Here is a 17492-nt window from a genome sequence, read left to right on the forward strand (position 1 = left end):
TCGGTAGTTCTGCATCGTTGTTGACTTCATTTAACGACTCCTGAGCAACTTCCATTCACCGCTGTTTTTGTTCAAAATTCAACAATTTTAGAACAAATTTGCTGTCACACATTTTATACACAAAACATCCAAAAAAATTTCATGGCATGAGCCAATTGATATACCAACAACATAATCAGTTAGTTCTCCGATTGATTTGGCGATCATTCATAATAATTTTATTCACTTCCATGTTTTCATTGGTTGATGTGCTAGGGCGTCTGGGCGCTCATCATCTTTAACGTCTTCATGACCTTGGTAATGCTTACACCACTTGTAAAACCTTGTTACACTTTATTCCATTCTTATAGCAAAATTTAATACAAATTCTCTGATTCATTATTTATACAAATAAAAAATTGCTGATCGCATCAAAACACATGTTATCCTTTTGACAGCTGACAACAGACTAAACATCCAATATGCCTAAAAATGTACAGATACTTTTCAGACATGATTACCAGTGTAAAAACGAAAAAATCCAGAGAATCGGACTAATACAACCTGTGAAATTTTAATATTCTTGTTACTTTTGAACATACCTCATATACCTGTACATGTTTAAGTGTTCACTGTAAGCACCTTTTCTTACTTGACACACATCCACTGATGCACATCTATGGCCATGCTCGTCTAGTCTTAAATCAAATCTACACTATACCTCATCAAAGAGATATTATAACAAATTAAAACCCTGCTGTTTTTTGTACGTCTATTTGTATATCTGTTGGTGATTCTATATACAATTTATATATATATATATATATATATATATATAATATATATATATATACACACCAGCATATTCTTTATTGTAGTAATATGAGTAAGATAATGAACACATATCAACAATATAAACAATTTATTAAAATTAAGAACAAGCTTATTTAAATTACTTTAACTATAATTATAAAAAAATTATTAAAATTAAGAACAAGCTTATTTAAATTATTTTAACTGTTACAATTATTTATACTTTACATTTAAAGTGTAAAATATGAATGTTTTAAACATATTTCGAGAAATTCTAAATTATTAAATTAAAAATATAAATCATACTCCTAACAGGCACACAAATTCATACTATAGTCACGCAAGATATCACTTACTAATTTATCACACAATATAACAATAACAAACATCAGTATATAAAAGGGCGTAGGAATTATAAGAATTTCATATAATACTGATCTGTATATTTTCTCAATTGATAACGTTGACGAAAAATAAAATTGATAGATTAACATGATACACATTAAGAGCTTGGAACCTGATAACTGGACAATGTTATTAAAAGCTAAAATTTTACTAGTTTATCAGTAATAAGACTAAGCAGGGAACTACATATAATCTGATGATTACATTGGGATTTCAGTGCTTTTGAATATCAAAAACATTTTTTTTACAAATTAAAACAATAAAAACTTCTTGTACTAACGAACCATAAATAGTATTCTACATTGGCTACTTCAGGTAAAATAATCTATTTCTTTTAGCAGGTTAATTTAATTTTTGATAAGACTTTAAATGCAGCTCCTAACACTAATACCATTGTAGGCATTCCAGCATGACCTAAGATGTAGCCAACTTAAGATTAATATTTTCAAAATTATTAGATGTATCTGGGAAAACAACAAAAATTATATTATCAGTATAAAACCCAATATTTCTTCTAACTGGATTATCTGGTTATAATCTTAACCCTACTAATGCAATGTACAGTAATAAATACCTGTTATTTACCTGTTATCCTGATGCTCAGTGAGTTATCCTAATGCAAATTCTGCCAAATAGAATGTATAATAATAGCTAATACATTTTATTTTATATTTATGCCACTGAAATACATAGGGGACTTTTTCTTTTAATCCAGACACAACTAATTACTTAATAAACATTCCTTAGTTTTATTCTTAAAAAATATACAAAACTTATGTTTACTATTAACTTATAAACACTGTTATGATATTTACATTAACATGCAGGTACTTTAAAAAATGCAAAAGTACATGAGATGACAGAAAGTTACTCAACCATCACTCTGACATTTAATTTGGTCATAAACAAGGGAGACACAAGCACGTAATTAAATGAAATTTGTTCATTATAAATAAAGTATTTGTTATTTTTAACAGTGATCCAAAAAATTAAGTATTTTTTAAACTCTAATGGAGAAATAAATATTGGAAAATAAAATGCCAATGACTGAAGGCAAGTTTCTAATACACTAATCTCAATAAGTTGAATTCACAAGGTTATACCTATGTAAATAAAGTTGTTTGAAACATTATGTTCTAACCATTTAATGTAAACAGTCATCTTTCATTGATATTTTAACTTCTCAAACTACTACTATATCAAAGTTTTAAAAGTAATTTAATCTTACCACCTAGTAATAAAGATTCATAATCCATCCATCTCAATTTAATAACAATAAATTATGCAGCCGACTGACATCAAGCACCCAAGTAAATTGGTTTTGTAAATTAGTGAGACAATAATATACAAAATTACAATAAATTCCTAGTCAACAATAAACTTGCTATCCGCAAATCCTACTCTCTAATAAGTCAAGAAGACTAATATTTATTTAATTCACTATTTACTTCACAAGAAGTAATAAGAAAAGAAGTTTCAAGTAACAGAAAAAAAACTATGTAATAACTATATGTAGTAAGATGAAACTATTTCACTTAAATAAATCTATTACTTGTTAAAAATTTCAATCTGAAGCCCCATTCTTTCGAAATTATTTTATAATTTATTTTGAGAAATAAAATGTTCAGCATATTGCACAATACTGAATTTATCAACTTCATATACACAATTTTCATTCAAAATGAAAAGCATGGAAATTACAAAAATATATCTGTATTTTTACACATTTAAGATGGAAGGAGAATTTTATTATTTTGTAGCCTTTTGCAATTTACCTAAGAATAGAAAGTATCAATAAGATTTAGGTGAAAATGAAGAAAATAGGACACTTAAGAGTGTTAAAATTTATAATTAAGGTTTATGGTATATTTCTTCATATTTTGATAGGTTCTCAGCCCAGATTCATAATCGCCCTAAACTGTCACAACAATGCTTATTCCCAAAACTACTGGTAACACGTAACAAGTAACACAAAGGGTTACTTTTGTGTTTTTAAAACATGCTCTTTGTCTAACACCAGCAATCATTTTGGGGACTAACATATTATTTAACAGACTCAAAAATTAAGAAAAACAAACAGTTTTGCATGGGATGATTCAGATTAAAACAAGCAAGTCAGCTGACAGGTATGGCCTTTAGATATTGAATGTAGTGCAGCCACGGTATGTTTTTGTAGTGCTTCAAGCAACATGAGAAACTGTCATTGCTACTTTAAATTATACAACTAAAAATTATATAAACATGACATTTTCTCATGTACAAAAATATTGTATGAGGAAAAAAATTTGATCAGAAGCCAGTTTCTTAAATGCTGAGGAATAATATGTTGTAATTATTGTTAGCAAGTAATTCTTTTTACATATTCAAGTAAAAACAGAACAAGTACAATCTTAGCTATTTCATCTACATCTGATAGCAAAAGAACTAAATTTAATATAATGTGGAAGAGAGATGTAGTCCCAAAATGTTGAACCTGGTCTCTTGGGTTGTTTTTCCTTTTGAACTGTAAGGAAAAGAAAGATAAAATACCAATTACTGAAAAATTGGGTAGTTGTAGTTTGGCAGAGGAGGCCTGATGTTTAACAGTACTAATGGCTGCTATGCTATCAAAAAATAAATAGAAACAGTACTGACCAGCAGCTGTTAAAAACATTTCAGTAAATAAATTGTTTAAGTATCAGCTATATGTTGTATAAAGTGATCAGGCAGCTAAAGATGAAAAGTGCTTGGAACAAGGTCAATGAGAATATTTTATTGAAAAAAATATTGCAAATTATTGAAAAAAATATTGCAAAGCAGGTATTTAAGATGGATGGGGATAATTTTACATAAAGATTATTGCATAATTAATAAAATTTAATGCCATTTCTTAATATTTACTGAATATACAGAAGACTTATCATTATGTACTGTCAAGTGCTGTTTGAGGACAGGATAAGACAGCAGAACATAGTTTAAAAACCAAATCTCACAATGTTAACAATGATAGGACCACATGAATTAGTTCTTAGTAAAATAACTTTGAACTTAACTTACTAAAAAATGAACCTAGTGTAGGGATGTTACACGAATAAATGCAGTATCTATTTAATAATAGAAAATGTTTAAGCTCATTACTGCAACAGCTTAATGTAACTAAAAATAAGTTTTTAGTTAACAAATAAAAATCAGGTATTTCTACCTGCATGATGTTTGAATGTATGAGGCACGGTTCAAAAGTAAGGGCCAATGAGTTATAAATAGTGATTGGCAACATTGGTTCACACAAGCACAGTAGCTTTAGGTGGCCTGATGGGTATGTAACTGCCATCAGTAAAATGAGTGTGGTAATAACAAATTCACCCAATTGTGAAGTTTGATCAGCGATTAGATTTCTAAATGCAAGAGAAGATAATGCTGCTGAAATTTAACATCGATTATGTGAAACAATGGGCCTACCGCAATGAGTAAATTTAAAGTGATGCGATTGTGTTGTCATGAGTTTAGGAAAGGCTGTTCAAATGTTCACGACCAACACAAGTGGCAGACCTAGTGTCTAACTGATGATCTCGCTGAACGTGTGCATGCAAAAGTGAGAAAAAATCCTCACTTTAAGATTAACAATCTTTCTACAGAATTTCCAGAAGTTTCAAAGACAACATTGTTGAGAGAAATGTTGTCTTATAGCACTCTAGGCTAACATAACTGTGTCCACAATGGGTGCCGTAAATCTTGAAAAGTGCTCACAAAGATCAGAGAATGACATCTCACATGCTTTTCTACAAGGGAGACAAATTTTTTTCTCATATCATTACTAGTGACAAAACTTGGATTTCATATGTCAATGCTGAGACGAAACAATGTCTGTTCATCAAACTATCAGTTCATCTTTTAAAACTAATTTATCTTCAAACGAGCCTAGATTTGAAGGAAAATTGTGGCAACTGTTACTCTGGGACAAAAGGGTGATGCTTTTGATTGATTTCATGAACCTGGAATTATCAATCACATCACAAGTCTATTGTGAAACATTTTCGAAACTGTGTCATGCCATTCAAAACTGACGACAAGGAATGCGGAAATCAGGAATTGTTCTTCTTCACGATAACGCACATCCACACACAGCTGCTTGCACAACAGAAACAATTTAAAAATTCGGTTGTGAGATTTCTGATCATCCCCTTACAGTCCTGATCTTACACCTAGTGACAGCCATCACTTCCAGCACCTCAACAATTCAAGGAAAGTGGAGAGTTGAAAATCTCTGTGCTAAAGTGGCTACACCCCAAGCGACTGAATTTTATGCAGTGGGTTTGAAGAAGCTTGTTAGAACAAAATGGTGATTATTAGGTAAATCATTGAAACCATTAATAAATTTTTCATTTTTCAATTGTTCTCATTTTGTTAGCAATTGGTCCTTAATTTCAAACCGCATCTCGTAAAATAAAACACATTCACTGTGTTTTAACAGATCAGTTTTTTTTAACAAATTAAAAACATACAGTTCTAATAACACTAGTAATTACATAAATATTAAAATTACACTTAAATCTATATATACATATTTTACTACCCGTAAAATTTAGCCATAATAAAATCAACCGCCTACAGGAAGCAAACTGTAATTAATATATTGAAAAATTTTAGTACATTAAAATTAGCATAAAAAAGATATGTAAAAAGATAATAGTTAGGGGCACAATAAATCTGAGAAAATGTTTTGGCATGTAATTTAAAAAACTGGAGTTTATTAAAGGCTGAAGGATAAAGAAGTTTTTCATGAATTAACTCTATATGAATTAAGACTGTATATCCTAGGTAATCCATTAATTTTTTTTCTAAAGACTAGATCAAATTCCCAACAAAACCTTTTTTTGGTGTAACTTTCTCTGACCAAAATTAACAGTAATAGCCCTTTGAGATGCGCAGTACTGAATGCAGATTTATGCAGTATTGACGGCAACTGCTCAAGAAGTCAGTGTAGTTTACAGCAACTAAGCAAACAAAACTTTTTTCCAAAACTTGGGGTCACCAAATATGTCGTGTGACCCATCAAAATATTCGGAGAGGGGCAAGGAGCCCTGCTGCGATGACAAGCTCGTCATCAATCCGAAGGAGGAAGATGTCATTTTCCGCAGAAGTCGCAGTGCAATTCTGATGACACAGGAGAGGACTCAGGAGAAGTAGTCAAGAGAGAAAGGTCCAAGAAACTGAAGACTGAGGAGAAAAATGAGGAGAAAGTGGAGGAGGCAGCGCCGTGCGATGGGCTCACAGAGGCTCTGAGGCAGGTTAAATGGCTGATGACCCTCTGTGGAGCCAACCCCCAAATGAAGAAGACGATAAAGATCGGAATACAGCAGTTGGAGGGCTATATTAGGCAGTCCGTCACTGAGATGACAAATACTTGCAGAAAAAGAGCGGTTGAAAGAATCAATCGGCAAGAACAATGAGGAAGTAGAGTGCAAAGAAACGCAGACAGATAAGAGACCAAAAGTACAGAAGGTGTTGGACTCAGGCTGTGCAGATGATTTGGCACAGCTGGGGCCGAAGAAACTGCCTGAGGCTGCATATCGACTCACGAAGTTGACGTAGGGCCTTCCGGATGAGGAGGACAAACGAGCGAAGGTGTTCCTGCTTAGGGTTTCAGGAGAGAAGAGGAGACCCTTTGCGGGACATGTTTGCCTTGTCTCATCAGGGGCAAGAAGAAAGCTGAATGCGGGGAAACTCCAGCCTGGACAGGTGGTACGGGAAGTCGCCATGCTTGGGGAAGACGGGAAGAAAAGCTGGAGGCAATTATGTGGTAGCGGTTGGAGAGGGAAAGGCCACGTACCAACAGGTGCTTATGGCGATCACCGATATTTATGAACACGAACTTGAACCTTTGGTGCTGGCCACGGAGGCTGCGAAATGGGAGAGCTAAGCAAACACGGGAAAGATCCCGTGCTTTCCAGCACGGGATCCTTCCCAGAAGCGACCGGATATCAAAACAGACTGTTGTCCTACGCCAACAGGGTGTGTCGTTTGCGGCGCTCCTGAAGAAAGTTGGAGACACTGTTGGGGAAGATCTCGCCGAGGTCAAGGAAAAGAAATGGAGATGAGACTGCGGGAGGGATCCAAGGCTGCTGATGCGCTGCGCCAGAAGGTCCCTGTGGCAGCACCTGAGGTAAAGGTGCTGAAGAAAAGTGAGGCACGTAGTCCCCTCACCTTAGTGGCCCGATATATGGATCGAGACGAGACTGAGGAGGGGCTTAAGGCTGCGATCGACAAAGCCCTCGACCGTAAGGTGGACACCAGAATTTGTGTCCATGAGAAGATCGTTCTGTGGGATGCAGGATGCCACGGTTGCCCTACCCCCGAAAGATGCAAAAGAGTTAGCTACCAAAGAGTATATTAGAGTTAGTTGGCTCAACTGCTGGGTACAACTAAGGGAGCACGAGGTGCAGTGCTACCATTGCTGGGGTAGAGGCCATAGAGCAGCACAGTGTATGGGTCCTGATCGAACCAAGCTGTGCTTCATTGTGAACCACTGTGGGGAAGCGGGTCACAAAAAAGTGGACTGCAAGGCCTCCATCAAGTGTTTCGCGTGCGGGAAGATCGCACACCGCACTGGCGCTGATGAGTGTGACAAGCGTTGGCGATGAACTGCATCCAGCTGAACGCCAATCGGAGCCAGGCGGCACAAGATCTAGCCTGGAATGCTGCGATGCGGTGGAATCTGCCAGCTATGTAATCCTGTCCTGTTATGTATCACCAAACAGCGGCGAAGAAAGGTTCACGGAGTTCCTGGATGAAGTGGAGCGGCTCATAAGAAGAATGGGAAAGCCGGTGGTATTGGCCGGGGACCTCAATGTAGAAGTGGAGGAGCTTGGAGGATTACATTCAACAAGCAGGGGCTACAAGTTGGCAACGGAGATGGTAGCGCTCAACAATAATTTTTAACTGTACACTTAACCTTTGACTGACATTCATGTTACTTTGAATAATGTACATTTATAATTATATTGTTATAAGTATTATTGGGTATTAGTTGTAACCTTTGTTTGGTATTCATGTTAACAAACAGCATCATAGATTATATTTATTATCTATTCATGTTTTCATTGATAATACTTGTTTACAACTGTATTGCTATAAAACCTAATGAGATTACAAACAAAGATTATTCATATTATTTCATGTTATCACTTGTAATATTTAATTACAATATTATAAAGGAATAATCCTTGGATTTTTGACTGGCAGTTACGTTCAGTTTCATGTTTCATTTTCTCCTTAAATTAACTATTGAAAACTATAAATATATTAATCATGATTCTAACATAAACACTAAGTAATTAACATGTTCACTATTAAAACTCAATATAATGTGATATAAAATATAAAGGATATCCACATATGTGGTAATCTATATACAAAATAAATATATATTGAAGAGACTAACAATGAATTTATTTAGAGATTATCTTATTGTTTATTAATTTTCTCCAGATAATTATGCTCCCAGAGGTGGGAGCATGTCAGGAGTAGAGAGGGCCTGACATGGCTCACCCCTGACAACACAGTACCGTACATGATGGCGAGAAACAGGCAGTGGAGCCAGGTGGAGAAGCTGGTATGCACAATCCTGCAAACAAAGGAAGGTGAGGGACATCTGCGCGAGGCCAGGCTCAGGCTGGAAGTATACTAGGTTTAAGAATAATTTTAATATATGTCTGTGTTGCTTGAGGGGTGCCATCGGGCAGGAGTCCAGGTGGGATGGTCCTGGGGCCCTATGGTATTTCCAATTGCGGTTTCCGGAACCAAATGAAGGGTGCAAGGGTGGAAGCCGGTGTCTCATTGTGTAATGACATGATAAGCGAGTTGATTAATATGGGTGAACATGCTTTGCCCACTTAACCAGGGTCTTTAGGCACCTTGGATATGAAGTGCAAAAGTTATATTTAGATTAAGCTTGTTTTGTTTTATTTTTTCTGTGTCCGCCTTGGCGGATGATGAGTATGGGTGATTGCCGGTTTGAAACAAAGTTTTAGCGAAGTAGACTCTTTGCTGAGAGTCATGCTAGTCTGGCTGTGGGACTGGACCTGCATGGCCTGATGGGCACACAGCCCAGTTTCCCAAATTAGTTAGTTGTTAGGTGAAGCATGTTCGCACAGGGTTGCTTTAGAGCATGACCCTCAGATAGGGTAGGCATAAGAAATATTAGATTAAAGTCTAGTATTAGGACAAAGGACATGCGCTGGGAAGCACAGGGAGGGGTACCTGGGTCTCCCAATGAGTATGTTAAGTATAGAATTAGGAAGTCTGTGTGCTTCATTTAGTCATAGGGATAGATATAGGCACTAATGGACATATGCTGGGCTGAGCAGGAAGGGGTACCTGTTCATCCCGATGGATATGCCGGGTGTGAAGTTAAATGGAGTGCTTCGAGTGGGTAGGAAGGATTTATGCTGGGAATTGTGGGGTATCCTCAGCAGTTCTCAATTGGCAAGCACTTCCTTAATGACCTGTGTGTCATTATCAGGTTTGGAGTGGAGGACTTATGCTGAGTGGTAGTGAAAAAGATATCTTTCACTGCCATTCAATGGGTAAGCAGGTAATTATAGGCAGCCTGCGTGCTGTGGGTTAGTTGTAAGAGTGCTGTGATGAACGTGTGCTGGGTGTGGAGGATAGAAGACCGTATCATCCACACTCAATAGGCATGGTTAGACATAATAATTACGTAATGAGCCTGTAAGCTCTAATAGGTTTTAAGGAAAGGACTTGTGCTGGTCAGGAGAGTCCATCCTGACCAATGAACAAGTATAGATTAGATTAAGTTAGTGTGTAGGTTAGGTTAGGCGACCTCTGTAAGCTGCACTAATTAGTATGATTAGAATTAAGTTAGATATAAACGAGTTGCTTCCACCCAATCGACGTTGACTTGTAAAGGGGGGTTACAAGTCGTGTCCAGGGGGGAAGAAAGCCCGGTGCACTGCGTAAAAAAGGGAGGAAAAGACAAATCTAATAAAAATACAAAAAAATTAAAAAACATAGAAATATAAAAAAAAAATTTAAAAAAAACAGTGGGCAGGGCATGGGGACGAAGCGTGGCGACATCTAGGGCAGGCAGGCAGCCCTCTTGTAGAGAGGGTGAAGGTCCACCTGACATGTAAGAGGAAGGTGGGTCGGTGCTACTCGATGAAGCACTAGAGACCCTCGAGGTAACAAGATGGGTCGCTAGGGATAATGGGGACATATCGCCCATTATAGGATTGGATGGGAGGGGTAGCCCTACGGGGGAGGGGATCATGGGCATGCCAGAAGAGGGATGTCTATGGTCTCTGTCGATACCGTGGGACCCCGTTGGGAGAAGCCCTAGTAGAAGGGTTAAGCTAGGGGGTGGTAGTCTGCAGCCATGGCATGCCTATGGGAACTGTGTTTGCTTAATGGCGGGGACCGGTTTCCATAGGGGTGCTTGAAAAGGTATGAAAAAAAAAAACCAAGACTGATTAATTTACCATTTTTCAGAGGTAATGTTCTTGACTGGCAAAATTATTATAATCTATTTAGCAATTTAGTAAATAATAAAAATGATTTAAGTAATTTGCAAAAACTACATTATCTACATTCTTCATAATTAAAAATCTACACTATCATTCATAATGAAAAATTTACCAATTACAAATTAAAATGTATTTAATTGCATCTCATAACGTAGATCGTATTTTAAAACTAAATTCTATAAAGGGAGAATATCTTTGCGTAATTATTCCAAATTTATTATCAAAGTATCTTCATATGTGAATGCTCTTGCAGCAATGTACATTCTAATCAATACATAATGAATTTATTGTTCAGTTGTTAAGATTAAAATTAGATTACAATACCTCCAGGTTATGGAAGGAAAAGCTTCCAAATTAAAGGTTTTTTAATGAAAATGATAATAAGCAGTATAAAGCAAATAATTTTACCTGTTATTCAAAATTTAATTATACGCAATGTCTGATTTGTAATTCTAATCATTATTTACATTGTTGTGAGGAATTTTTAAATTTATCTATTTATAAACAAAAAGTTTCTGGACCATAACAATTGTTTTAATTAATTTTCTTAACATTTGGGACATCTAGTATCCACTTACCAACAATAGTGAATATTAATTATCCCAGCACTTTTGGATTATTCCTCCATCATAAGGGATTATTGATTAATTATGAATTTTAAAGTTGTGCATATAAATTTTTTACAAGTAAGAATTAAAACAAAGATAAAAATTACAATTATTATGTTCATAGCAGTTAATTGTCAAATGTTAAAATAAGTCATCTGTTAAAAGAAAACGTCTTGTCAGTAAGATGCGCTTGGATAATTAATACTCACAATTGTTGGTAAGTGGATACTATAACTTTTATATAAATTGTTTAAGTAAGAGTCATTCTGTTGACAAATGTTAAACTAGTAGATGTGAGATTTGTTCTCGCATCATATGGGATCATGAACTAAAGAAATCCTAAATCTATATGATTTTAGATACTATAAGCAAGAGGTATAGGTTACCCAATTTAGACATAAATCTTCATTAGAATGAGATGCTCACCAATGAATACAGCTACACACATCGTAAGGACTCATGAACAACATTCTCAAGAAATCCTAAATCTATATGATTTTAGGTACAGTAAGAAAAGTGGTATATATTATCAGATTTACTTGTAAAGACTATTGTTTGATCAAGTTATATATGCACTTACAGGTTACAAGAATAATATGATTGATAAAGCAACTTTATGTGTATCTGAGCTCTATGATTATTATTCATTATTATTATATTATATGCAAGCAAGTGTGAATATAATTTAAAACTATGTATAAATTCAATAATTTAACTATATTTAATTTTTAACTGTACACTTAACCTTTGACTGACATTCATGTTACATTGAATAATGTACATTTATAATTATATTGTTATAAGTATTATTGGTATTACAAAATAGATTTATTATTTTCATGTTATTAACTGTAATCTTTGTTTGGTATTCATGTTAACAAACAGCATCATAGATTATATTTATTATCTTATTCACGTTTTCATTGATAATACTTGTTTACAACTGTATTGCTATAAAACCTAATGAGATTACAAACAAAGATTATTCATACTTGTTTACAACTGTATTACTATAAAACCTAATGAGATTAAAAAGATTATTTATATTATTTCATGTTATCACTTGTAATATTTAATTACAATATTATAAAGGAAAAAATCCTGGGATTTTTGACTGGCAGTTACCTTCAGTTTCATGTTTTATTTTCTCCTTAAATTAACTATTAAAAACTATAAATATATTAATCATGATTCTAATATAAACACTAAGTAATTAACATGTTCACTATTAAAACTTAATATAATGTGATATAAAATATAAAGGATATCCTATGTAAATATGTGGTAAACTATATACAAAATAAACATATATTGAAGAGACTAACAATGAATTTATTTAGAGATATAATTGATCCAGCGCCATAAAAGTTTAGAATAATTAAAGGTGCAATAAGGCATGGTTATTTGAGCACAAGTTGTTCCTAAAAAGGTTTTGTCAGGAATTTGACAAAAACATTTTCTCAAAGTTTCATTATACTCCAAATTAGTTCCTTAAGTATTTTTAGTGTGCAAATTACAAATGTTTAAAAAAACAGCTAAAATTAAATTATTTCTATACTTATCAAACTGTATATTTATTATATACATAATTTATTTTAAGCCATAGGAAACTTCATTTCGATATGAAATGTTAGACAATTGTGTAGTTAAGTCTCTACTTTCTGTTTGTAAAATAATATTAACATAAATAAAGTAAAAAATTCCATGCTAAGTGAATCAAAATAAAAAAAAAATCAGTCTGAACTACTATCCGTATCATCATCTGAAGAACTTGAATCTTTTTTGGATACACTAACAGTTTTTCTGCCTACTATACCTTGATTTTCATCAACTTCATCTTCCTCCTCCTCCTCTTCAAAAGAAGAATCATCAGTCTAAACAAATTAATACTAATATTAAAAGACGTAGGTACTTAAAAAATTGTCATATAATACTATAATTAATAAAGTATTAAAACTTGTAGAATCTTCTCACAATTTTTTCTTTTTTTAACCACCGGGACCACCTTTAGATAATGCTTCAGAGGATGAGATTAGTTTTGTAGCATGTGAAAATGCCATGTCTGACCAGGAATTCGAACCCAGGACCTCCGGATGAAAGGCAGAGATGCTTTCACTCGCACCAAGGCTTTCTTCATAAAATATTAAATAATCAAAATCTGATTTACATTGTTCATATACTCTAATTCTGGAGATAAAATCAGAAATTAATTTTTTTTTCTATTAACAATAGTTGTTTCAGTGGAAAATAAAACAATATTATAAAATAGTCAAAAAATTAAAATGATTAAACAGTCATGACTGTTACTAGTTATCAGTAGAATAAAGGTAATAACAAATAAACCATATATAATAAAGGTTGTTTGTAACATTAAGTTGTTATATCATATCAATTAGTTTATATACTGTATATTTAAATCTTTGTTGTTTAAATGTTTTTTTATGATTGTTAAAGTTTTATTTATATCTATATTAGAATGCATATTACAAATATTTAAAGATATAAATTTTGTATTAGTAATTTTGATATTACATAAAGGATCTATGTTACAATCATTTTTTATAGTGTATGTATTGATTAACACAGAGTATTGTTTAATATAGTATGTATATTTTTGATTAAAGAATTTAATGAAGTTAATGTATTGGCTAAAAGTTTTACTTAAAAAATATGTTGGGGAAAGGGTAAAATCAATTAATGGTCTTATTGGTGTATTGATTTTATTTTATGTATTTTAGGTAAAACTTTCATACATGACGCATATGTTTTTTTTCTTTAAATTTTACTGTCAGTTATATTTAGATTTATTGATTAAAGATTTATTTATTTTTATATATATATGTTTATGGGATTTTTGATTTTTATAAAATTATTGTTTATAAATTGCATAATTTTTCTATATATTGTTCTGTGTACATAATGATGGGTGTATTTGTAGATTTATTTTGTACAATATTAGTATTATTTATCAAATCTGTTAAATTATTTCTTATCTCTTGTCATTATTATGGAACTTATAAATTTTATCTTTCAAAATATATAAAATATGTGTAAAAATTAGGTTTTTAAGTTATTTTGTCATTATTGATCCAGATTACTTTGGCTTTATTTTTGGGGATAATAGTTGAATTTGAATTTTTATTTTGACTGCTTAATCATTTTCATTTTATGACTTAGGACTGAAAGATCCAGAGAAACTCATTTGCTGGTAAGGTGGATTTTCACTTTTTTTAATACTTTAATATATCAGCAGTAACCATATTTGAGAAATAGTTACTAATAAGTACAGCACCGTTATTGAAACTACAAAAATGTTGCTCTAACCAAAATAAGATATTTTAATAGAAAATCAGGTCAATGGTTATTTTTGTTGATCATTGAATGAGTATGAAGTAAGGACAATGTAAAAGGGGTGACCTAAAAATACCTAAGTTGAATGTGGTAGACAATGTAGTTAAATGATGAACCATTAATATTGGTGTTGCCAAGTTCCATTTTTAAGCAGTTGTCTGTATTATGTTAAACTTTTGTTTCAAGAGCCTGTAAAGAAGTTAGGTGATTTGAAGTTGATTTTTCTTTAAAGGAAATCGATTGCTTTAAAATGTTTTAAAGTGAAAAAGTCTGTGGAAGTTCCTGATCTTTAATTGGCTGATATGATGATGAAAATCTTGAAAAATTTTGCAGCAGAATCAATCATTCAACTACTGATAAAATATTTAAATAAATTAATCTGTTATTAAGATATAAATCTTTATAGATAAAACACAAAGTGGTGGATAAAGAGTAGCAGAAGTAATGCATTTGACACATACAGCATTTAGAGTCTCTAAAGTTTGGCTAAAACCTCCTGAGACATCCATAGAAACCAACTACAAGTAAAGTTTTAACTACATTCCCAGGCTTCAAAAACAATCTGTAGAAAGTTATAACTACATTCCCAGGCTTTAACTACATTCTGCCATCATTCAAACTAAGATGCAAGGCAAATATATTTTTTGACTTGCTGCTTATCATTTAATTTTTTGACTTTATTTTATAAAATTACTTTATTCTCCTGATGACTGCTTTTAATCATTTAATTTTTTAACTTTATTTTATATTTTCTCCTGACGGTGACCTAAGGACTAAAAGATCTAGAGAAACTCATTTGCTGGTAAGGTGGACTGTCACTAACTTAATATTAATTTTTAATTAATATACCAGCTGTAACCATGTTTGAGATACAGTTCTCATTCTTTATAAAAACAATGCTACAAAATTACATTGCTATATTTTTTTAAAAATCAATTATCTTAACTAACGAGCTAATGAAATAAGTTAGTACAAAAATGTTGCTATTACCAAAGTAAGATAGTAAGGACAATGTTAGGGGGGTGACCAAAGTAGTTAAATGATGAACAATTATATTATACGATGATGAAAATTTTGCAGCAGAATAGTCAAGATATAAATATTTATTGAAAAAACACATCGAAAAAACTGATTGAAAGAAAGAAAATGAAGCAGAAGTAGAGCTTCGACACATGAACTTCTTAAAGTAAAGCTTTAATATGAAGTAAGGTAAACACAATGGTGTGAACAATGTAGTTAAATAAACCATTATATTATACAATGATGAAAAAAAATCTTGAAAAATTTTGCAGTAATCAATCATTTCAACTACTGATAAAATATTAAAATAATCTATTCTTAAAATATAAATCTTTATTGAAGAAACACATTGAAAAAACACAAAATTGTGGATAGCGAAAAAATGAAGTAGAAATAGAGCATTTTGACAAGTGAACTTCTTAAAGTAAAGATTAAACTACATCTAAAATAATTTTTACTTTTTTATCATGCATTCTGGCACAGTTAAATTATGTTTTAACTGTGTTACTTCTGAGAAATTCATTTTGCATGCAACTAAGAAATGATTTTTCAAGTGATTTTAGTTAAACTTACACTTCGCTTCAACTGATCCTTAATGACAGAATATTCTTTTAGTTCTTTTTCATTTAAATTCTGAAAAAAAAATAGTAATATACCAAACATTTAGCAAAAATTAATAATAAATTTACTTAAGAGTTAAATTTCATTTCCCAACTATAATTTTAATTAAAATAATCCTAATAATTCAATAAAGTACTAAATTTAAGATTGTAAATTTAGAAAACAAACCTTTAAAAATGCTTCATATTCTTTAATGTACTTAAGTTTCTTTTCTTTTAATTCTTTTTTATATACTCTTTTTCTCTCTCTAGATAACGCATCCCAATGTAATCTTGCTTTTGTTACTAGATAGTCACCAGAATAATCAGGATGGCTTTTCTTAAACTGTTCAAGGAAATATTCAAAAGGAGAACTGGAACAAGAAATATTTATAAAGTTTAATTAATTTAATTTACATCGAGAGTAAAATGACATCTTGAATAAAAAATAAGTAAATTATTACATAACACTTAATAACTTATTGATTAAAATGATATACTAAGCTGAACTTGTAATTCACTTGAGACTTAATGATTACAGAAACAGCTCTAATATTTAAAGTGGGTGTTAATGCCCCCTTGTGGATGTGGGAGGCCCACAGAAAATTGGGGGTTTTCAGGCAGTGGCCGATTTAAAAAAAGGCAAAAATTATATTTTCTGAAGATATAAATTTCAAATGATATTAAATACCTACTATGCCAGTAGTAATTTAATAACTAGTAGTAACAGCAATAATTGCAATTATTGCAACAGATGCTAAGTTAAAAAATTTTGAGGGCACTAGAAAATTTTTGATTTTCAATGTAGCAGTGGGTGAAAAAAGTTTGAGAATCAATGCTCTACAGAAGTGATTCCCAAACTGTGCGCCATGGTGTTCCAGGGAGCTGCGGCCTCTTCACAGGGCACTGAAAAATATTGTAATACCTTTACAATTAATTGAACCAAGACATTTACATTTAGCCTAACTACACAATAAACAGTGAGAAGCTAAAATATCTAGAAAATTTTATAAGCTAATTTTTATACAGAATCAAGTAAAAACAAAGAAGCCGCTGGCGCAGAATATTCTAGCGAACACCAACTGGCAACGCTGTGCCTTCTCAATTGTGCTAGACACATTGAGGTGTGTAGACCCTTCGCGACAGATTTGGACTGTCCTGGAAGATCCTGTGGAAAGCATATAAGCAAGCATTGC

The 17492-nt window shown here is 32.5% G+C and overlaps 1 protein-coding gene across 2 annotated transcripts in view; it reads right to left on the reverse strand.

The window, feature by feature from the left end:
* Positions 1-909: 909 nt before the first annotated feature.
* The window catches only part of LOC142327139 (nucleolar transcription factor 1-like), an 82825-nt gene continuing 66242 nt past the window's right edge, over positions 910-17492 (reverse strand). For both annotated transcript variants that reach the window (XM_075370058.1, XM_075370062.1), the window contains 3 exons: positions 16487-16670; positions 16271-16330; positions 910-13200 (listed from right to left, as the gene is read on the reverse strand). In XM_075370058.1, coding sequence (XP_075226173.1) covers positions 13060-13200; positions 16271-16330; positions 16487-16670 — 385 coding nt within the window. In that variant the 3' untranslated portion in view covers positions 910-13059. The remainder of the gene's footprint in view (positions 13201-16270; positions 16331-16486; positions 16671-17492) is intronic.

The sequence above is a fragment of the Lycorma delicatula genome, chromosome 1, assembly GCF_047948215.1.
Source record: "Lycorma delicatula isolate Av1 chromosome 1, ASM4794821v1, whole genome shotgun sequence".
Taxonomy (NCBI): domain Eukaryota; kingdom Metazoa; phylum Arthropoda; class Insecta; order Hemiptera; family Fulgoridae; genus Lycorma; species Lycorma delicatula.